The 23321-nt window shown below is 43.5% G+C and overlaps 1 protein-coding gene across 7 annotated transcripts in view; it reads right to left on the reverse strand.

Moving 5' to 3' along the window:
* znf521 (zinc finger protein 521) overlaps positions 1-23321 on the reverse strand; it is an 86053-nt gene that overhangs the window by 29923 nt on the left and 32809 nt on the right. For 4 of the 7 annotated variants that reach the window (XM_058622788.1, XM_058622782.1, XM_058622748.1 and 1 more), the window contains exons 4-6: positions 15484-18980; positions 15274-15358; positions 14841-14873 (exon numbers count right to left, since the gene is read on the reverse strand). In XM_058622788.1, the coding sequence (XP_058478771.1) occupies positions 14841-14873; positions 15274-15358; positions 15484-18624 (3259 nt within the window). In that variant the 5' untranslated portion in view covers positions 18625-18980. The remainder of the gene's footprint in view (positions 1-14840; positions 14874-15273; positions 15359-15483; positions 18981-23321) is intronic. The other 3 variants (XM_058622759.1, XM_058622775.1, XM_058622768.1) reach the window with 3 other exon arrangements.

Genomic DNA, 23321 nt, shown 5'->3' on the forward strand with positions numbered 1-23321 from the left:
TAGTTTAACCCTTATTTGCCCCAAAACGTTTGAATTCCCTGGTTTGCTTTATTGGCAGTTATAATTTCTAAAAAAAAAAAAAAAAAATCTATTTACTTTTTATTGATAATTTTGTGATTAAATGAAATACATTGAAATAAATTACAAATGCATTGATTACACCATCGCCATTGAGCCAGATCACTGAAAGAAAAACTTGGGTTGTGTTGATCTTGATTAGTAAAAGGTTCTGAGCAGTGATTAGTGAACAAAACCTCAGCTCTAACAGGTGTTTTGATGGAAGTAATGCAAAAATAAGGTATTCATCTGCAAATAAAGTAATATTGTAACGTACCTAGTTTTTTAATTTTATTTTAAATGCAATTAAGAAGTAATAGGCAACATATCACATGTTTAAAGTAACTTACCCAACACTGCTGCACACACTGATTGTGGAAAAACATTGTGTGGCAGAATACAGGTTTTTTTTTATGCAGCATTTATAATGCAAGTGTTTGAAGAGGTTATTAGATAAAACAGTATGAGTGCAACAGCTAAAAGGGAAATGGAACAGACTCAGGTAGTGGCACTGAGCCTCTAAGCGGTGAGTCAGCAGTCAAACAACAAATGTATTAAAAAAAAACAAAAAAAACCACTTTCTCAAATCTTTGTTAATGCCTCAGAAATACAGATGTGGATATTATTAAAGTCGAGGTGTGTGGTGGTTGAGTAGCGGCACAATGACACATCACGAGGCCTCGTTTTCTGTTCCTCAGCAGGCTCTAGTTCCAAGGTCATGCCAGTCCGCTCCAGTCTTTCTGCTGATCCATTTTCTCTCCCTAGGCACTTCCCTCATGTTGTTGGCCCAGTGATTCAATGCTTTGCATTAAGAGCAATTCACCTGTCTCTGGCGTCCCAGTGGCATGGGCCCCCTGGGGAAACCAGGTGGAGCATAAAAAAGTTCCACATATGGTAAAGTCAAGCTGCTCGGAGGCTGCCGAGTGTCTGCTGTGGGGATAGAGACTCCTAAAAGGCCCAGCTGGTACTTGGAAAAGGGCTTCTGCATTACTACACCTCAGTGTCTGTTTGGGCTCCCCTTTGGAAAGTGTTGGCCGGCGCACATGACCAGCCATTTTAGATTTCTCCCTCTACCCCGCCTCATCCCTCGCTCCCTCCCACCTTCCAACTGGTTCTGTATCCAATTGAACATTTGGTCCTCCACTGCTGGTTAATCAAATTCCTCCATCTGGCCCCCTATCCCCGTGGAACAAAAAAGGTGCAGTCTGAGCCTGGGTCCAAGTGTATATTGGGAGGGAGGAGGGGGATTGGAGAAAGGGACTGCCTACCTAACTTACACAACCCAGTCAACTAGATCAGGTAGAGAGCATGAGGCCAGGCCTGATCGTTTTGGGCAAACAGGAACAGCTTGGGACTAAGTATAAGAGCCCTGCTGTTCATATAGAACTCAGGGAAGGCAGTGGGTTCATATGACAGTAGGAGGGTTTTATGAGCTAATACCTCCACATACACAGTAGAATACAGAATAGAGTGAAGCCTAAGTACTGTTGGCTAAGGGAAGCACTGTCTTGAGATGCCATTCAGTCTCCATGGCAGTAGATGGCAGTGTTTTTGGACAACAACAACAAAGAGAATAGGAATAATAACACTTCTGTTAAAAGTGCAGCGCTGCCTGGCTTGTTGTCTTCATACACTGCTTCCATGCTTGTTCTCTCAAAACGAGCAATCTCAGGATATCACGAAAAGGCAGCAGTGATCTTTTAATCCCCCCAGAGAGACTGTGGAACCTTCACAAAATATCTCCTTAACTAAAATCTATTAGAGGAGACCTTTCCAAAAGCAGTCCTGTCGCACAAAGTTAAACAGGTTTTAAAGAGCACTCACTTTCCCACAAACCGTTCCCTTACAACTGTGACATATCCAGCCGATCGGCACTATGCGTGTGCTCAGATCCAGCAGGAGATCTGAGGCGAGGTGAAGACGGGGACTCTAATTGAGTCACAGGTACAAAAAAACACATGGCATCTCAAGTGCTAGCTCTACCCATCCATAATATCTATTGTATGATTTCTATTCATGTCCAACCATCCTTTCCCCTGCCAGGTGGCAAAACATGTGTCAATAATTAAACTGCTTTTACATAACAGGATACAGGAACACAATGCAATTTGCTCCCCATATTTCATTGGGCCTTTATGAAAACACATGAGAGAGTGTAATTAATCAAACCACTGGAATATGTGAACGGCAATTTCCACTTAATGGCACTTACAGGAATTGGTTCCCTTAAGCACCACATTCTGTCTACTAAACGAGCGGGATACATTTTCATCTTCATAGTTCAGATAGTAAACTCTGGTGTTGGATGTTAAACAAACTCATTTGACATTCGGAAGTCTGAATACAGATCAGGTTTGGTGCGTGTGACTTGATCTCTGCGTGTTTTCGGACACAGCGAAGCCAGTGACTCTCTGAGTCCGAGTTAAAGGTGATTAGCGCAGCTACAGTCGCTGGAACTGTGATCATCAGGCCTTGAGAAATGAATCTTCTTTTTAATGATCTTGCTTTGACCTTAAATCTGAGTTCATGTTCTGTGTGCACTTAACCACAGGAGGCTAACCACCGCCCAGCCAGGGACAGGAAGAGGATCATTCACTGCTTTTAGTGGCTTTCTGTGAAAAGATGGTCCTAGTCTAAATGGCACCCATGTCCCTAAAAGTGTGTAGCTCTCTCCCTCTCTCTCTCTCTCCTCACCACTCTTTCTCTTTCTCCCTCTGCCTCTCCAAAGACTCCTCTAAGTGCAGCATCTTGTTTCAGTAATTTAGCCAGGCCAGAGACAGTGGAGAGAGGAAAGTAATCGATTTCTCTCTCATTTGGTTCCTCCCAGACTTGCTGTAAGGCCTCTTAGGGGAGTTCTGGACTATTGGACAGGGCAACGTTATGGGAAAGAGTGTCATTGCGTTTAAGGTCATTGTTACACCAAGGTTTCATTTTGAGTGTATTTTTATTGGTGCATGGAACAAAGGAGACAAACAAACAACGCTGCCGCCGTTTGCGCGACGGCAGACATCACGATACGCCATCTCTGTACTTAACTGCATCACAACTCTGAATGACAGGGAGAAATATTATGCACTACGGCAATATGATCCACTGCACAGATACACGCTCAAAACGGCTGCTAAGTACCAAGCTTTTAGAGAGGTCCATAGGTAAACCTTGTGTCTATAAAAAGACACCATTACTAAATAATTTAGAGGAAATGCCTTTACTGTATGATTACTATTTCTGCCTCATGCTCCATATCATCTTTCCAAATGAAGGAATAAAGAAAAAGGTCGAACGGAAACAGAGGATAGAGTGGGATGGAATAATATTGTAGAGTTGAATCATGCATTATAGTTTATTACCACAACATAGCAATTTTTTCAAATAGTTCCTGATGAAATTTCATAAAGTATATCTTGTATTTTAGAAACCATTCTGTTTATCTACACTGCTCAGCAATAAAACCAGCGACCTGTTTAATGTTGTATATGAATAAATTAAATATCATAGAGGCAATTCTTTTCCCTATTACCATGAGGTATGCACTTGTATGTACAGCTAAAATCCCACATATGAAACAGCAGGGAATATACAGCCTATACAGAATAACTGGGCACTGCCAGTAAACTCTTCCCTCGAGCCTTTCAACTTCACAACATGGCCTCATCAACAGGTTTACAGCGGTTTACATCGACGCTGCTTTGAGGCCCTTTATGGTTTCTGACATTCATTCTAAATTCTTAATAACAGTTGGTAGCTCTCAGGTTGAGAGTCCATTCATTTACATCTGATGGAGATATTCTCGCACGGACCAATTAAAAATGGATCACAGCTACCTGCAGATATTGGCATGTATTACTATCAAGACAGACACCGATCTCGTGTGTCATTAAGGGCGCAGCGGCTGGAAGACAAACAAGACAAATCTATCTATTGTTTATTACCTCCCGAGGCTTTACACATGGAGGGCAGAATAAGAGAGGGAGAGGCAGAGGTCAGCGTAATTACCATCCACTCCTTTCCTTAGAGTCAAACAGCGCTAAGACATGCATTGGCAAATTCCATGGCAGCATCGTATATCACATTACCATAAAGCCCTAAAGAGCTAACCTTTGTTCAATTCCATTTGATTGTAAGAGAGGAAAACAGCCTTACTGACAGCCTCATCCAGCCTCACACTTTTAAGAGTTCAGGTGTTTGTCTTTCAGTCTTGTGACTGCTCTTGCTGAAGATGTGCTATTCCAAAAATAAAGCGTCGGGGGACGTGGGGGATCATTGAATCATCCGGGGTAGAGTATCACATCATCTGGAGAGCTTGAAGCCTCAAACTCAAACTCTGCCTGAGGAATAAAGCACAGCTTTTCATGGAAATAATTCACAGTGTTTAGATCCAAGCTGCGCTACACACCGAATCTACTTCAATTACGATTAACTTCTGTAGCTGTTCACTATGATCAACAATAACCCCCGTGTATATTAATATTTTTGCAGCACCTAACAGTATGATCCTGGCATTGTGAAATGAACTCGGAAGAGCTGGCATTTTGCAGCATCAGTAAACTCTAATATGCCTGTTGACTGGAAATGAGAACGGATCAGTGTGAACGGAATGTGAAATAACCATTACTAAGAGAGGGAAGCTGAGTGATGTCTTCAGACAATGTTTAACGCCACGGTCGTCAGTTCTCCGTGGCGATGTTTAGGTGATAATCACATCGAAGGACGAGTGTCACCACATAGGATGAAGAAAACGTTAAGACGAGAGCAGGGGTACAGTCAGCAGACGCAGACCATACAGAAATGTAGACGTAAAGCAAAGATTTATTAAAAAAAAACAGAAAAACAACAACAGCACAGGAGTGGGCAAAGAAGAGGGAAAGAAGAATGAAGGAAAAGAAAGAAAGAAAGAACGAGAGAGAGAGAGAGAGAGAGAGAGAGAGAAAGGAAAAGAGATCTGTGAATTTCCCCTTCCTCCCCTGAGACCTCCCTTGATGCCAAGCATTCATCATCCAGCCTCTAATATCAGTTATTCTGTGGCTCCTCTGCTTACAGCAGAATTAATTTCTGCTTTAATTACTCTCATCGGCGGAATGCTGATGAAGGAGAGGGACGAGGCATTCTGGGACTCGGGCCTCATTCCACCGCTTTAATTTGAATGAATTCCACACGGAGACGCTGGCAAACAACTGGCAGCCGAGCCCCGGGAGCCACTCTGGGACTGCGCAGAAGAGCTGTAGCCATGGCCCCCACCAACCTAGCTACCTTGTGTGTGTGCTCGCCTGTGTGCGTTTCTCTGCACGTGTGTATTGCGGGGAATTGGTCGAGTGTGCGCGAGGCTGAGCGTTGGAGTGAAAAGATAGGGAGGAAGGAACACACAAGATGAGGAAAATGGAGGAAAACAATGATTGATAGATTGAGTGATGAGTGTGTGTACAGTGTGGGAGCATGTTTACAGTGTTTGGGCGAGAGTGTGTGTGTGTGTCTTGGTGTGCAGCATGTGCATGTTTGCGTTCACGTAAATGCACTCAGGGATGGGGATGAGAAAGTCTATAGAAGCAAATAATTTCACACAGAGAGAGACAGTGAAAACAGATCCATATGGGCATGAAATGTGAACAGCATCACTGACTGCAGCCCACTGTGCAGCAAAAGTGTTAGTCTGAGAGCAAAAATCATTAATAGTTCATTTGATTATTCCTGACAGGGGCTGTCATATTCTGTGATAAACCCCCCCCCAGTCCATGTAACTTATAAGAGCTCTCAGTTTTGTGAGGAAAAATGACAAAAAGAAAATAGTAATAATGTGAGAGATGCACACTCCATGTTTTCATAATGAAAACAACTGCGGAAAATGTATAATACCAGAGCAAGCCCAGCAGAGAGTGAGGGGCTGTAATTGACTTTTCTCCAAGCCAGCTTGGAAGTTACAAAATGTAGCATATTGGATAAGGATTGTGATTGATTATGTGGGTCTGCCATACCGATTTTGATTAAATGTTACCATGGGTTTCTTTTCCAAGCCCTAATGAAGCAGCAATTTGAAACTGAGAGACTGGAGGATGCTGAGCCAGGCTTCCTTCAGCCCCCGCATCATCTATCTGTTTACATGTGATGCCTCAAAAACAGGAGCTATCACAAAATAACCTGCAGCCGTCCCTCTGCAATGACAGGAAGCACATATAGATTTGACAAAAAAAAAAAAAAAGAAAACGAAAAAATAAATAAGTCAGCTGGTGTTAATGGTCTAAACAAACAAACCCTAACCACATAGTAACATATTAGCATGTATTCCGACATTATGAGGAAGATGCTCACAATCACTTGAATTCATTTAGCAGCGCTTTTCAACTTTGCTCCACATGTATCTCCTTCAATTTAACGCTGCGGAGCCATTCCTCGTCCAGTTCAGCAGAGGGCAGGGAGGAAGGTAGGTGTGACCTCCACCGACCCTGAAACCTCTGGACAGGTGGGCAGTGGCCTATGCACGCTGTCCGTTTTGGCACCAGCTCTCTCCCCTCCCCAGCAGGGAACTCAGGCCATGATGAGCAGCTGGGTCGCAAACACTAAGCACATTAATATCTTCTTAATGATAATAATCATTATGGCATAAGCACCTTCCCCAAAGTGGGAAGGCTCATGGAATGTGCCAGAGTAGCATTGTCGTTAAGGTACAAAAACTGAGATGAAATAATTCTTTTAATGGGCAGAAACTTACAGCCACCAGGATAATGCAGACTCTAATGTAATAATGTGATAATGAGACACACACATATAAGAGATAAGACATGTGGGAGGCCAAAAACTCAATGGTAACCACAGTGAATAAATAAATAAAATAAAATCTGGACTAAAACTGCGGGGATGACACAGTTACCACTGCAGTGAAACATACTATATGCTAATGTCGACTTCACAGAAACATGTTTTAATTAGAACAGGATGTCGCTATGATTTCCTCATGCGTAAAGGCCTTTCTGAAATTAGTGGAGTACTTCACCACCTTGTCTCCCCGTGCCTTTGAATCCATGATGTGGTACTCGGTACAAAGCATTTTCCATACACTCGGCTCATTTAATATAACTGTCAGTATTCACCTATCATAGGCCATTATCTGTCTCATCCGCGTTCATTATTGAAGCTAATGATCTGTTGTCCTCTCTGCTCCCCATTGGAGGAGGACTACATTAAAAGTCTCTTACTAACTTAATTAGTAATTATAAATGTTAAAGATTAATCAGAGAGTGAGTGGCTTAAGGTTTAGGTCTCTAGGCAGTGGTGGGACAAATGCAGAGACAAAGAGGCCATGTAGCTTCATTGTTCACACTCGCCTCTCCTGCTGGAAATGGAACAAGACGTATGAAATAAACGGAGCTGTGACCATTTTACCTCTGTCAGGTGCATAAAACGTGAAAATGAACATTAACATTTATATTAACACGTATTGCAAATGTGTGTGTAACTAAAGCTCCCTGTGAGCTGTACTTCTTTCAGCTAAATATAGTACCATGTTTTGTTTTTTTTCCATTCTATAATCTACCAGCTCTACTGTAGTGGATATAATACTGTTACAGGAAGCAACATTTAATATGGTAACCTATGATGCATGCAGTACTCACATTATCTCTTTCTAACAAGATGGAAATAGATCCCCCTTAATTAAATCCTGGGTGTACACTAATTCCTTACTAAATCTGCACCTCTCTGACAATTCCACATCAGCAGTGCCGTGCACTCCAGTAAACATATAAGCACTGATATCAACATTAAACCTTAATAACTAATAAAGCTTTCATCCAGGGAGTTCCTGTGTGATTTCCATTAATGTGAGGGGAATCGCCCAGGACCATCTCTATGTTTTCCGGAGCCGGTTGACACTCAAGCCAGGGGGTCGGTACTCTCGGCAGAGGAGGAAGAAAACAAGTGCAAACTTTATCTGTGCTGAGATGAGACTACTTTAACTTTAACCACACAAAACGGATTCATTTCCCTCAACTAAATAGCCAATCAATTAAATGCAAGATTAAGAAGACGAACAAAGTCGAAAATTAGTAAATAACCATTCATTATAGGAAAAAAAAAGGAAAAAAAAAAGAGCAAAGATTTGACAGTAAAGTATGAGAACCCATTTCACATTTCCATCTGCCCTCTCTCTTTTCAGAGGAGAAATGGCAGCGCTTTGACTGTTGAGCAGGGAGTCCTATCACACAAGACACACAGAGTGGGGTGGTGGTGGGGGGCTGGCCAGTGGCCCACAGCACCTGAAACCTATTAGAGAGCTTTGGAACATTCCACAGGGTTCTTCCATTTTGGCCAGAGGGCATCATAAAGGTCCTCACAGAGAGGGCTGGTGTGACTCAGACACAGACAAACAGCCAGCAAGGTGAAACACTCAAACTAGAGTAGGATATAAAAGAGCGTGACACCTGAGTATACTGCAAATGGGGGGGCATTGTTTGTTTTGTTCGTAGCAAGAAAACATGTTGCTTCCACCAGATCGCTGACTTGCCCGTGATCCCCGCCGAGATCAAAATGTGGTTCTACAGGCAACGACAAAATTCTCAACACTTGGATTCACAAGGAGTTTTTCTTCATAGAGGAAACTATGATCAAAACATTTACTGCTGGCAAGCCAAGCAAAACTTTTATCAACTTTTTATCAAATGGTTTGCCATCTGGACTTAAAACAGTAGGGGCCCAATAGCGCACTGACACTAAAAACAAAACATGCATAAACACACACAACCTTCTGCCAAATTTCTTTGAGATAGCCTTGCGCTCTCCACTATGTGTGTGTGTGTGTGAATATGTGTTTTAGTGGTACCAAGGCCCATCTCTTTGGCTGGACCTGTGTCCATGCCTCCGTGTTATGCTCACTGGGTTTAGCTCTATGGGTGTCTGTGGCCTCTCCTCTGGCCGCCCGTGTCCATTTGCTCTGCGGGTATGGCAGGCCTGAGCTGACAGATGGCCGCCCCTCTCCATTCCGCTCCAGAGTAACACAGTAACTGGTTTTTCCTCCGCCGTTGACCTTGCCACAGCCAGCCAGCAATCCAGGCTGGCACTCGGCCTGTCGAACAGGAGGGTAATGAAGTCCAGCGCTGCTCACATGATTATTAAGGCTTTGACGCTGGGGGGCCTTTCAGGACCCAACCCTCCTCCCCTGTCTGCCAAAGTTCGATGAGGATAGTCATTCGTTACATGGTACTTTGGAAAAAACACCACAGTGCTCCATAAAGAGACAGAAAACTTTTTGTGGCAGTTGGAGTCTGCTTGTATTCTAACATAAACCTCTGTACACTTGTGAAGTGTACAACAGAAAAAAACAAAAAAAGAACCTCTGTCCTATTCAGTAGCATATGAGAGCTACTGGTGTCCCAGTGTGCCTGTCATTCCAAAAACACCCCAGTAAGAGCCACTACCACAAAGTTAGATCAGATCTGTCACACTACCATTGGTGCTGACAGCCTCTAAATGTGATGGAGTCCAGCAGCAAAGCACCACTTCACTCTCAATGTAATTCTCTCTTACCACAAGCATCTCTAGGCACGCTTGGAACCCTGGTCCCATCAGGGCCACTCTGGGATTTGAGAGGTGTAGGTTGCAGCAATGACCTTTACTAAGGCAGGACTGTCTGTTTGCACTTCTCCCATAAGCCTTCCTCCAGTCAGACTGCTAAGCAACCCCATCAGACCAGGGGTGCACATGCACCTACGGCCTTGGTGACATCTCAGAGACCATGGGGAGGTTGAGTAATGCAGAGGTTAATTCTGATCATCCAGTATTTATGGGCTTCACTTCAGAACAAGGCAAAGCATTAACACTCTAAAGGAGACATCCCTCCTGTATATCAATAAAACATAGTCTCAAGGCACAAGCAGCACAGAGCCTACCCTTATTCAGGTCAACCAAGTTCCCAACTTGACTTGCATTGGAGGATTTTAAAAAAGTACGCCAGTGAATCCTTTACAAGACAATGTCTTTAAAGGTCCAATGTGTAAGCGTGTAAGTAACTTTGTATAAGTGTGTAAGTGCTCTAAAATAATAAGTGGTCTTAAAATAAGGCTTTTATATGCACTGTAGGCAAGGTTCTTGATTTCTACGGCGGCTGCCATCGAGTGCTGCAATGTGTCTGCAGTAGACCAAATGGACAAACCAAGCTATCACATAAATGATTCTTAGAATACATCCATGGGACAAACTAGCCAGAACATGCATTTCCCCATTAGGTGTTCAAACTTAGTTCACACGAAAAAAAAATACATCCTTCCTAGTAGAATATCACTCACTCTTACACACTACGTTACAAGACATTTGAGCACAGTATAGCCAGTCACCGAGAGGCACTTTCCCCAAAACACCATGGTGCCACCGGCCTCACCATTGCGATGCAGTGAGGGGCAGCAAGTGCTCACTGTTTGCACAAACAGGCTGTATGAACTGAGAGCATCAGATATTTTCTCACATGTTGGCCTAGTCTGTGAGGTGTGGGGAAATGTCAGGAAAATCAATAGATAAGGACCACATCAGACTCAGCTTGTCTGGCCTAGCAACAGAGCATCCCCATGGTGATGTCAATTACCCCTGCTTTACAGCAAAAACACCAGGAAGAGCAAAACAGTCTCTGCTATGCTGTAAAACTTTTAATGCAGTCTCCTGGTTACATTGAGGAATTTATAAGAAACTTTGTTTTTTTTCCCATCCAGACAGACAGGTAACACCGAATGTGAGAGTCTTACTGATAGCTCTTTTTTGCAGCTCACTCTATTTTCTATTCTCCTCATGGACTTCACATTAGTCAGAGAGAGGTATAATGTAACGAGCAGTAAGGTGCGCATAATTGCATATTAGCAGCAACACACTTGGCTGCACGGGAGGTGACTGCGCTAACGAAGAGAAAGGTGTTATTAATCACCAATTAATAAAAGCAGGCAGATATCACACTCAGTATATGGCACACTTGGTTTCCTTTGTTTCCAATGACTGGTCCAAGCCTGTTCTCTTATTTATTTCATAACATTGATCCTGTTCCTGTGCTGTGTTGTCTACTGAGTTCTGACTCTGATCCAGCCCCCCAGGAGTCAAACGAGGAGTGTTTGGCGAGGTTTGTTAACAGATTACATGTGTATGTGCTCCATGAATGTGTCCCATGAACTGAGGGAACACCATCAGACATATCTAATCAAAGCGGATTATAGGAAAGGAAACAAATAATGAAAATAGCAGCTTAATGGAGCTTAATGGAGTTGCCACCAGGGCAGCGACAATGATGGAGACCATGTAATCAACATACACTGGCCAAGATGCTCTTGAGGCCCAAGACAAGAGGATATGTGTCAAGGATAATTTGCAGCCCATAGCAAAAAAAAACAAATCAGGGCTTTCAGCTTTAAATAGTGTTACAGTGTGCCTCCTGTCTGCCCCCCGCCCCACCAACAGACAATAGGACATGTCGTTTGGAGATCGGTCAATGTGAAAATGTGTGTGCTTAAGGGGGAAACAGGGTAAAATGGAGAGTTAGTGGTGGACAGAGGAGGGGAGGGGAGCAGAGAGGAGGAGGAGAAACTAGGGGAGAGCTAAAGGCCTCTCACTCGCTCTCCTCTCCAGCTCTGTGACGGCCCACAGTGCCTGCTTCACACAGAGCGGCCAGCTGTACAGCAAATGTGCCTTTCCCTCTCCGCCCCCGAACCTTTCCACCCCTTCAGTGCCCCCCCTCTGCCTGGGCCGACCAGGCCACCAGCTCCTCTCTGCGAGAGAAGCCTCCTCCCTGACTTGGCTTGGAGCTCAGTGTTGTCACCAGACCAAAAAAAAATCCATAGAGGTGACCCCAGAAACACTTTTCTGGGATGTGGTTTGGTTTGCTTGTTTACAACTGTCCTTCTGAGCACTGCCACCTTGGCAGCAGCTGCTTGGAATGAACAGAGGTGAGATGAGAATTGGACTGAAAGCAGATATGAACAAAAAAACAAAAACCCCTTTCACCTTTAAAAACCTTTAAGACGGAGCCCATGTTTGAAAACATGGCATGGCTCTGAAAATCCACACAGGGACATATGAGACAGTGCGATAAATAGGCCAAACCGCGTCCCCCATGAGGCTCCAAATGCCATAGTTTACAGTGGGGTCAAAGTGAAGCAATGGGGTGGCATGATAGCACGCTGATAAAACCAAACAGGCTTTTGTGTCAATGATAGACCTTCAAAGATCCCCTCAAAACGACAGACAACTTTGTGAAAACACTGTGATTTTAGAAACATGTTTCCCTGATGCAAAAACTACAGATCAAGATGGCAAAATTAGCTGACGGTCAGATTTGTTTTGTAATCTCAAAGAAAAATACGGCATAAAAAGGTTTGATAGTGACAGCAGCAGCTGAGAGCTGTATAAATCTGTGTGTCTCTGGAGAAAAATCGGACACTCTCAATTCTGTAAGTGTGCCATGCCAAAAAAACTCTAAACTAAAGAGTGGCCAGCTGTCTTCTGGCCTGCTATTAAATTGCTCCTTGGATGGTGGCGATATCATTTTTTTCTCCATAGGAGTATCGCACCAGGTCCCCAAACAGAGCGACCAGCTGTACAGCAAATGTGTACTGATCCATCTGGGCCCTAGCAGGCTGCGGCCTCCATCTTAAGACACGTGGGGCCGCTCACAGGCTTGGCTGGGGCTGGCCCGGCAACACACCCATCCATGCCCACCTCCTCTTCTTTCATTTACCTCCATTATCACAGTAAATGTTGAATAACTGGGCATCAGAGCTGTGCTTTATGTCTGAACTAGGACATCACGATGTGAGAGTAATATCCATGCATCAAAATGTGCTGGCAGTCATACAGAGGAGGCAGCCACGAGCACTTTGGCCCAATGGGAGGAGGTGAGGGTGGAGGCTGAGTGCACTGCAGTTTAGGGAGCCTATTGTATTACAATGGCAGCTAATATGGAGTTGTCTGGGTGAGACAAGCTCAGGTTTTGTTGTTCCATACACTTAGCACTATAGTTATGTCATGGCACACCACTATATATAGAGTTATCAGTGTGAACTGACACCATGGAGCGGGGCATGGATGAAAACAACACCCCTATGAATCCAGCGTCTGCTCCATTACCTACGCTAATAACGCTGACAGCTGAGCGGAGATGACCCCAGCCCCCTGTTTCCCCTCTCCTGTGCAGATGGCCATTAAAAGGAGAAAGTGTCCCTTTTTTCAGTAGAGAAGGTATTTAGAGCTTTTCCAAATGAGCATTTTTTTTTTTCTTCTGTTTTTGGCCCAAATTGCCTTTGCAGTGATTACTGCCTGGATTGAATTTAACCCCATTCTGAAGCAGGATTCTTCCGTCACCATATAAATCCACAAGATCAACATTAGTGTTTTTAACACAACTAACCTGGTGCATGTGTTTTCTTTATAGCTTTTCAGTTATATGTTTTTCTTTCGTTTTCTTTATTTCTATGAGTAGTTCCATCTTGTTGGTCGGTTTGTTTAAAATGCAAGTCATGTCAGGAAGTTTTGTTTTCTCCGTATTTTACAAATTGACAAATGCATTAAACAGAAACCCTTTTGAAGAGACTGATGAAAAGTGTGGAACACAAAGTGATGGCATATCAGAGAAGTAAAACATCAGACTATAACCCAATCACCTATCCTCCTGTTATCTTAAGCTGTCTGAATTCCACTGTTATGGAGAAACTGTGCGCCTGTGCTTCTGAAAGACATGAAATAACCAGTAGGGGGGGTCTGTTTTCTACCCTCCCAGTGTGCTCCGTGCCTGGCTTCGTGAGAGAAAGGACTAATGCTGGCATGGTACTGTATTAGGCGCCCCCAGTAGAATAGTGGGTGAGCAGATCGCAAAGATGAATACAAAATAGACACCTACACACTCTCATCTCGTCCCTCTCCTTCGCAAAAACACTGCAGCATCAAAATCACAAATCACATGCTTCTGATTGTTTATGCACAAACAGTGGGTCCCTGATAGAATTGCCTACCAGTCCTGATAGAATTGCCCACCGTGTTTAAATTCACCTGCGCCTAGAAGCGTGTCCCAAACAGAGAGGCAGTTTGGTTCCAGATCAATGAGTCTCTCTCCCACCGAAGACAACAGATAATGCAGTGTAATGAAAGAGCCACCAAACGAGCTGAATAAATGAATGAATAAAGGAACGTGAGACCGGAATTCAGACGCCTACTTACTGCAGGCAAGAAAACCTGTTTTCCAATTGTCTGTTCTCTACAAATTATTCCACCTGCATACAAATGACAACCAAAACCAAACAGACATTTCAAAAAATGTGGAGGTTGTTGCTATACACCGAAAGGATATCCAAAAGGGTGTTTTGAATCATTTTGTGATACAGTATTCAATATAATCAAATATAAATGTTTTGCTGTCATTGAATGCTGAGAGCATGCAACTGTGTTGCCAAATGTGGTATTCAATCTGTCATCTGAAAATCATACCTGAGTGAAAAGGCACAATAAAGAAGCCAAATTAAATAAACAAATAAGAAAAGCAAAACATTTCAGCAGCAGTGTGAATGTGAATATTCTTTTTAAACCTTAAAAAAAATATTGAGTCCAGTTTGGGTTATAAAATATTGGAATAATCTGTATGGAATTTGTCCACTACTTCAAACTACTTTCATAACAGAGTGGCTTGAAGTTGAGAGATTCTGGTCCACAAGCATGCACATGTACTATTTGATACAGTGTCATTCACATGCATGGGGAAATGAAGATGACTGGTTTTTAAATTCACAACACTGGGGATGCAGTTGATGGTCAAAATATTAAAATAATTCCACCTATTTGGTGATGTGATCCAGATACTTGTAAGCCTGAATGAGACAGGGTCAAATATTTTATTACATATATCATTTGATTCAGTGTATTTAAAATGACAAATAGCTGTGGTGAATTTTGGAGAATTTTCCTATATGGTATAGATTACAACGATGATGATCACATAAAATCCTTTAAATCACACATAAAGCCCCACTAAAAACATATATATTTTAGTGGGACTATATATACTGTATATATATATATATATATATATATATATATATATATACAGTATATATATATATAGGTATATATGTATGCTACATTGTAGAGATACTTTGGGAAATGTAGAAAAATACATTTAGAAATATACTACAGGCACTGTTTTATGACTTTGCTGCAGGAGTGCATCAAAGATCATGATGCATGAAACAAAAAATAGTTATCTCCTACCCAGCATGTGGTTGGCCACATGAACTTGGATGTCCCATTCACTGTAGAATACCATCTGACATTTGATGCACTGGTATGTCTTCTTCTGAAAAGAAGGAGAAGAGCATGCTTTTTATTTCTTGCTAACGTTAAGTAGAAGATAGTACTACAAGTTACAAATTAAAAACAATTTCATAAACTCAGTTACAATATAACACTGATCAAATATACCTCTTCGATTTGTGATGGGCTGGCTCTAGGCATGGGAGACACCTGGGGTGTCTTGAGCTGCCCACTGTTGCTATCCCCAGCTTGTTCTCGATGCACTGTCTGGACATGATTTTGCAACTCAGCTTCTGACTCAAACTTCACATTGCAGCTGGAGCACCGTGTCTTGCCAGCAGACAATGAGGATGTGGAAGAGGATGAAGACGATGAAGAGACAGCTTTGCCTTTCCCGTCCCCAGGGCTGAGACTCTCCCCCTGGACCCGTGCACCCATAGCTGGTGCTGGAGTCGTGGATCTGCCCTGCTGTTGTTGCCTTCCTCCATTCATTGTTGGGCTTGAGCTTTTGGAACCTGCTGCTGCCACACATGATGCACAGAGTCCATAAGGCAGGCCGTTGATGTCCAGCTTAACAAGGTCTTGTTTGGACCTGAAATCTTTCAGACAAGAGGCGCACTTGAAAATTTTCTGTGGATGCTGTTGGTGATGGTTATGAGCGATGATATTGTTGCGGCCCATGGGCTGGTTGCCAGACATGGTGCCTGTTTTTTGCATGTGAAATGTACCATGGATCTTTAGCTCCAATGTGGAGGTGACTGTCTGCATGCAAACAACACAACGGAAACCTGTCAGGGAGTTCCTTAGGTCAGGGTGCATCTGGCAGTGCTCTAGAAAGTCCTCCTCACATTGCAGAGGCATCTTACAAATGCGGCAGCTACCTGTGTCCAGACTCTTGCTATGGGTGACCTTGTGCTCAGTCAGGGTGAGTAAGGAAGGGAAGCGCTCCCCACAGATGGGACACATGTAGTGCTTGACAGGCCCAAGGTGGGTCTGCATATGTTCCCTCAGCCCAGCCTCAGAGAAGAAGGTGCGGGAGCAGACATTGCACTTATGGTTGCCCTTAATCATATCAGCTTTCCTTTTCATCATGGCACTCTCACCAGGGCGAATATTATGATCTCTCAACTGGTGGTTAGTGAGGAGTGAATCCATGGTGTAAGATGCCCCACAAATGTCACACCCATACATGGGCTCTGCAGTGTCCACCTCTTCCTCACTTCCATCACGGCTGTTGTGGGACTCCACAACAGTTCCCCCCACTGTCCCAGGGCCATGGCTGTTTGTCAGAAGACCTTGTAGCTCAACATCCTCTTTAGGCTGACCTTCACCTCCACTTACAGAAGAGCCATTAGCACCGCAGTTCTGTGTTTTTCCCTCAAACACACAGTGTTTCTCTCTCAAATGCTTCTCCAACAGCACAATTGCATGGAAAGCCTTACTGCAAAAGCGACAGTTATACTTCTTGCTGTGGGTGGTGATGTGGCACTGCAGCTCCACCTCTGTGCCAAAGGACTCTCCACAAAAAATGCAACGATGGGCACGGCCCTGGTTTTCCAGATGGCTGTGTTTTACATGTAGCTGTAGGTCAGTCTCATGCCTGAAATCCCAGTTGCAGGAGGTACAGCGATATACTTTCTTCTCATTGCTGTGCTTTACAGCAAGGTGAAGCTGAGTGGACACCTTTGAGTCAAACACTTCTTGGCACAGAGTGCAACGAAAAAATACAAAGGTATGCATGTCAAGCAGGTGCTTCTGCAGGTCATCCACTGAAGTAAATTGCTTGTCACAGCTCTCACATATGTAATAAGTGGAGGTAATTGTAAAGTGAATTGTCACATGCTTTAGCAGGGACTCTTGGTTGGGGAACTCTTTGTTACACTGTGGGCATGTTAGTTGAGGATGCAGACCATCTAAGTGAGTTTTTAGGTGAGTCTGGAAAAGGTCTAAACTGGTATACTTGGCTCCACACTGGTTACATATGAACTCACTAGAAGTACGTGAAGCTGAGCTGCCATGTTTCAACATGGTAGGTTCCACAGATATTGGAGAAGAAGGGCTGAGAGTGCGCAGAGATTTCTTTCCATTGTTGATGTAGTTCAGTGCGAGTGGAATATTCTTGTGATTCTCCTTGATGTGTTTGTTTAGTTTCAGAACACTGTTGAATATGGGGGAATTTGTGCAGTATGAACAGGAGTACACTTCTACAATAGGCTCTTTGGGAGTTACAGCCAGAGGGGAGTCAAATCGCAAGCTTCCCCCATCTAAGTGAGTCTGCCGAACATGCTCCTCCAAGGTAGCCTCAGTCAAAAACCCCATGAAGCATTGGGGGCAGAAGAAGGCATTGCTCTCTTTGGCCACAGGACTAGGAAAGCCATGGGAGCAGCGGATGTGTTCCTGGAGTGCATTGAGGTCACCCAACACCTCAGGGCAGAAGTTGCACTGAAGAAGGGCATCAGGCAAGCTAGCTAAGAGGGCAGCATGATCGTCTGCATTGTGGACCTGCTTGAGGTGTTCATTTAGATTTAATAAAGAGGGGAGGACTTCCAAACAAAACTGGCAAGTATGAGCCTGCTCTGGCTTGTCCAGATGCATAGTCCGCAGGTGAATTTGAAGCACCGCCAAACTAGAGAATAGTTGCTTGTTACAGTAGATGCAACTGTAGGCGACTTTAGGCTGTTTCGAGGAACGTCCTCCCAAGTCAGATGTGTTCTGAGCAGCTCTCTTTCTCCTCCCCCTTGTCTTGGGCACTGGCGGTGCTGTCTCCACCATTGTGGAGCTGTCAACAGAGAGGTTGGAATCGGGAGTGGTGCTAGAAACAGAGGTGTATCCCACTGTTAGCAATGAAGGGCTGTTACTATGGTTACTTGATTCAGGGAGCTGGTGGATGTCCATGTGAGCATAAAGGTCTTCAACAGAGAGAAAGTGTTCAGAGCAGATAGTACAAGTGTGGCCCTTCCTGTCTCGGCTGTGGGCGTGGTCAATGTGGGTCAGCAAGGTGCCCTCATCACTGAACGGCTCATGGCAATAGATGCACTGCAGGGTGGCACCCAATCCTCCATCCTCTGATGGAGAGCACTCTGGGTGGCACTCTGCAATGTGCCGCTGGAGCTCCTCTGGTATATCAAAGCCCTCCTCACAACGGCTGCATTTGCGTGTTTCTTTCACTTTCCATTCCTCAGCTCTAGAGGTGCTGCCGTCTTTGCCCCTTTCGTGTACTTGCATGTGGCCATGGAGAGAGCTGGAGGAAAGAAAGCCTCGGCGGCACACAGGGCACTTGTGGGGTTTGTTGGAGGCGTGAGTTTTCATGTGGATTTTGAGGTGATCACTGCGGGAGAAGGCAGAGTCACACTCTCCGCAGTGGTACTTCTTGTCACCTGTGTGGAGCTTCACGTGTCTATCCCGGCTACGCTTGTGCTTAAACAGTCGGCTGCAAAAGGTACAGCTGAATGGGAGTTTATCACCGTGACTCTGTTCGTGGCGCTTGAGAAAACTTAGGCGACTGAAGGACTTGTCACAGAACTGGCATGGGTATGGTAGGCCAGGGCCCCCTTCCTCCTCGCCAAAGTCATAGTCCTCGCAGTGTCCTGGAGAAGTCTGGTCCTTACTGGAGGGAGATGATGCTGGCCAGGAACATGACGGGTCATCTTCTAGATCAGCACCATCTGAAAGAGAAAGAGGGAAAAAGAAAAAGAGGGAGGGTGTATAAGAGCTTTGTTTTTGTATGACTTTATCAGCAACACATTTGTCTCACTCTTTGAAATAGAAAAGGTGTGCCACCATGGTGTTATTTGTTATAATAATTATCAGGTTGACGTGTATGAATTTAGAATTCTGTGCAACTTAGATCTTTCTTTCTTCATTGAAAACAATACCTCTCCTTAGGTGTTATGCAAAAAAAGTTCATTTAAATATGCTACTTTAAGTATAATTAGAGAAGAGAATAAGTTGAAATACTTTACTACAATTAACCTTGTATGTGGCCATGTAATGGCTTAGCCCACTGTGACTCAAAATACAATCTCTCTGACATTTAAAGCCGACACAAGACAATGGCTGTACTCTAGGATGTAAGCCTGGCATGAGGTAAATTAAAACATTTCTATTATTCCTAAACAATGACTAGAATCATTTTGGAAAAAAACAAGAGTCCTTGAAATAACAGTAAGACCATAGGGGGAAAAAAATAAGTAGTTTTCAAGAAAGAGAAGATTAAATGTGCAATTCAAACCACAGCTACACATACCCTTTAGGAAAACTCCATTGCAAAGTAGATGCTTTTGTGAAACATGGGCATATCAGAGCATCAGTCAATAGATATCAGATTATAGAATATGCATTATTATCATATTTGTCAGTGTGGTTTGTGCAAAGCTGTGTAAGCCGTAAGGCAACTAATACTAGACGGATGAATGCGCTGAATGTGCTAATATGTGTGTTTTTCTGTGTGGGGGTGGGACAGGGGCAGAAAACTAAGGGGCTAAAATCTCACTCAAGGACAAGCAGGTGCAGAGAATGACCAGAGCCAACCTCAGTCAACTGACAATACGGCCCCCCATTCGTTTTACAACGTGTCCCTATTCAACATGCTTTGTTGCCGACATTCCATTCGATTGGTTCACTGTACAGTGATATGAATGGAAAACACAGAGCACCACTTTCCACCAGTTCAAAAGGTTACAGGCCACTTCTTCCCGCTGCCGAATTCTAAGTGCTGTGGACTTCCTTACCTAAATAAAACAACGTAATTCCAACCCCTTCAGAAAAAAAGTATGTCAAAAGGCCAAAACTTGGAATGGGAAAAACAAGAGGAAGCTGTGAAGATTTATGAGATGGACAACGGAAAACCATGAGCTCTTTCCAGGATCCAACCTCTGTACACTCCTTCAGCTGACAAATCTAAGTCTCTCTCTCTCTCTCTCTCACACTCTCTTTCTGTTGTTTTTACTGGGATATCTGCCCTTTGTCAGGATATCATGCCCTCTCTGAGCACTTACCCCCATCAGGGCCTATCTTCAGGAAACAGATGGGGTCGTAGGCCATTCCCTTGCCCCTCCAAACTGCTGAAAGCGGCACATTGAGAGCCCACCTCCACACAGCGACCCTCCCGGAAACCTCCCACCCCTGGCAAGGTGCCCACTCTGCAAACACATCTTACTCAAGGAGCAAACCTTGCCTGATTCGCTTGCTGTATATCTCATACATGTCTCAGTGTTCTCTCTCTCTTTGGTTTGAGGGAGGATGGGTGACTCAATACTATGCCCTCCTCCACAGAGGGGGCGGAACTGCCCTCTCTCATACTTCCTCCCGGGGTATAGGAGAAGAACACAGTGCAAGAAGAATGACCTCAGCCAATGCCTTACAGTCATTCATATTGGCTTTGAGACAATCGTATAAAATATACAAATAAATGGGCTGGTATACAAGGCTAAATGAAATTCTACTGTCTTAAATGATGGTGACTTTGCCTACAGACATCACTTAGCTGTCAGGGCAACCTCAATACATTTTCTGTTATGTTGTTGCTTCCTTCATGTATATTATTTATTAAGTGCCTTCACTCCAGCACCACACATGCATAAAGCCGTATCTGTGGGGGACATGTGGGAGTCACAAACATTGCTCAACTAGCAGAATAGAGGTCTAGATGGGCAAATATTAGGTCTGTGAAACATTACAGAAGCTGCCGCATGATAAAATAATATCATAACGTTGTGTCATGATACATTACGGCATCATAATGCGACTAATTCAGTACATATTGTCGAAGTCAGTCAAGAAATCCTCACATCAGTCTCAATAAAATGTTGTGCCGTGTGTCATTATGTCTATGTGAGTGTGAATACATTTAAAAAAAGGAAATACATACAAGAAAGAAAGAAACAAATAAATAAATAAGCTGGTGGGTGTTTTTTTTCTTATGGCATTCCCTGTTGAAACTGTAGATTTAAGGTACAGCGTCTCTCAAGTCCCACATAGTGACACACATACACACACACCCACACCCACACGTGTATGTGTACACACAGAACATAGATTCAAGTGCAGTGGCCATAAGCAAGTGTGTGTGAATAACTGTAGATGAAAAGAGCAATGCTCCTCAGGAGACCGCAAGAGGAAAGTGAGCGAGTGAGAGAGACTTGTTTTTTTCCTTCTTCACCCAGACAAGAAATGCCCAGGCCTCAGCAGCAGCCTGAGTAAATAAAAGAACGGGCCTTACTTCCCTGTCTCTCGGGCCGGGGGCCTGTGCACGCCAGCACTCTCTGTGCTGCTGCCAAAGGGGATGCTGGGGCCTGAAAAACTACACCCTGCAGCTGAAGGGCTGTCTTTGTTGGTCTGCCAAGGCCTTCCTGAGCATCCTCCAGCCAACAGCCTGTCATGTCCTGGGAGGAAGACCTCCATCTTAAGGCCTGTCCCTCTCTGGGAGTTCTGTCCCTACCCCCTTCCATCTCTTTTAAATGTCTCCTATATGGAACAAAACAACCTTGTTTGGAGAGCTGCTATAGGGGATGGCATTAAATGTGTCAGAGCCATATTTACTAGCAAGATAGAGTGAAGTTATAGTAGTTACAGTATAAACTTTTGCTTTAAAAAAGTAAATAAAATACAAACACTAACTCAAATTCAAGGAATATGCTCACAGTATGTAAGGTTAATGATGACATTTTCGAGCATTAGAGATTTTCTTTTATTAAAAAAGTAACCGCAAATAAATTCCCCTTTCACAGACTGCTCTGAGTTTTCACTGAGCCAGTCTGACCTACTCTTTATGCACCACTTCCTCAATGTTCATTTATAGAAGCCTTTTACCAAAGTAAATACTGCTGTTCAAATGAAAAACTTAACGCTCGGTACAGGTCCAATTTCTCCATGCAGAGATTCGCGCAATTAATATATGATGGAAATTGATGACATCTTTTCCCTTTGGTCGCCTTGTTTTACGCGATCATTTGAGAAGAATCACTGCAGTTGTTTGTAGACATTTTTTGCAGGACGGTAAGACAGAAAATTACAGGGAAGGCAGCGTGTGATTTCTAGACTGCTAAAACTTGAGAGAGGTTGTTGTGCTCTGCAGCAGCACAATCAATAAAACATACGTACAAAGTCATACATATTCAGAGCCAGTGAAATCACCTCCCATTGCTATATGTGAAAGTTTGGTTTTCGAAAAAACTTCTGATATGATGGAATTTGAAGCCCTGGGTGTGAGGAAATGTTCAGAAAGAGATGGGGCTTTTTGCCAGAGCATTGCACCGAGTCTGTGCTGCAGCTCTTTGAATGCACAGTATTCTGCAAATCTTTGTGTTTTCTAATGTCATTTGACAACACCTGCTGTTTACAAGCCACAAAACACCAATTGAGGCAGAAGTGGCACAAGTGTCTTTGGTAATGTGAAACACTTTGTGAACCATATTTTTTAGAAAAATTTTAAATAGGAGGAGGAAAGAGTTTTACCTTTTTTTTTTTATATGGACTTTTTTCATTTGATTGCATATTTAAACAAAGCTTGTTAGAAAGGAATTTGTGATTGTATTGTTTTGTTTGTTTGTTTGTTTTCAGTTGCACACCCCCCTGAAACCATTCAGTGGCTTTGGTTTGGGAATAACTCACTGCTTCGTATCTGAGTTCCTGGATGCCGTTCAATACGGCTTATCGCTGCCTGACAGCATAGTATATCTCTTCTATTTAGGAAGCCAAACTCTTATCCATGTCCAGGACCTTATCTTATCAGAAAACTGCTTTTGCTATCACTCATCTGCCACTTCTATCATAAGCCTAGACTTTGTTCAAAAGCCATTCTAGTAAGGCAAATCATGCCCACGCTTTCAGCCGCCAAACCCTGTCTTCATATGTGTCGTAGCACAGATCTGCACATAGTGGTTGTCATAAGAGATGTGTTTGTGTGAGTGTATTTGCGGCACATTGGGGATTAGGGATTCATTGAATAAACAAAAAGCTGACAACTTGTCTGATGTAACACCATGACCCCACTTCATATTCAGAGA

The sequence above is a fragment of the Solea solea genome, chromosome 1 (assembly GCF_958295425.1).
Source record: "Solea solea chromosome 1, fSolSol10.1, whole genome shotgun sequence".
Taxonomy (NCBI): Eukaryota; Metazoa; Chordata; class Actinopteri; order Pleuronectiformes; family Soleidae; genus Solea; species Solea solea.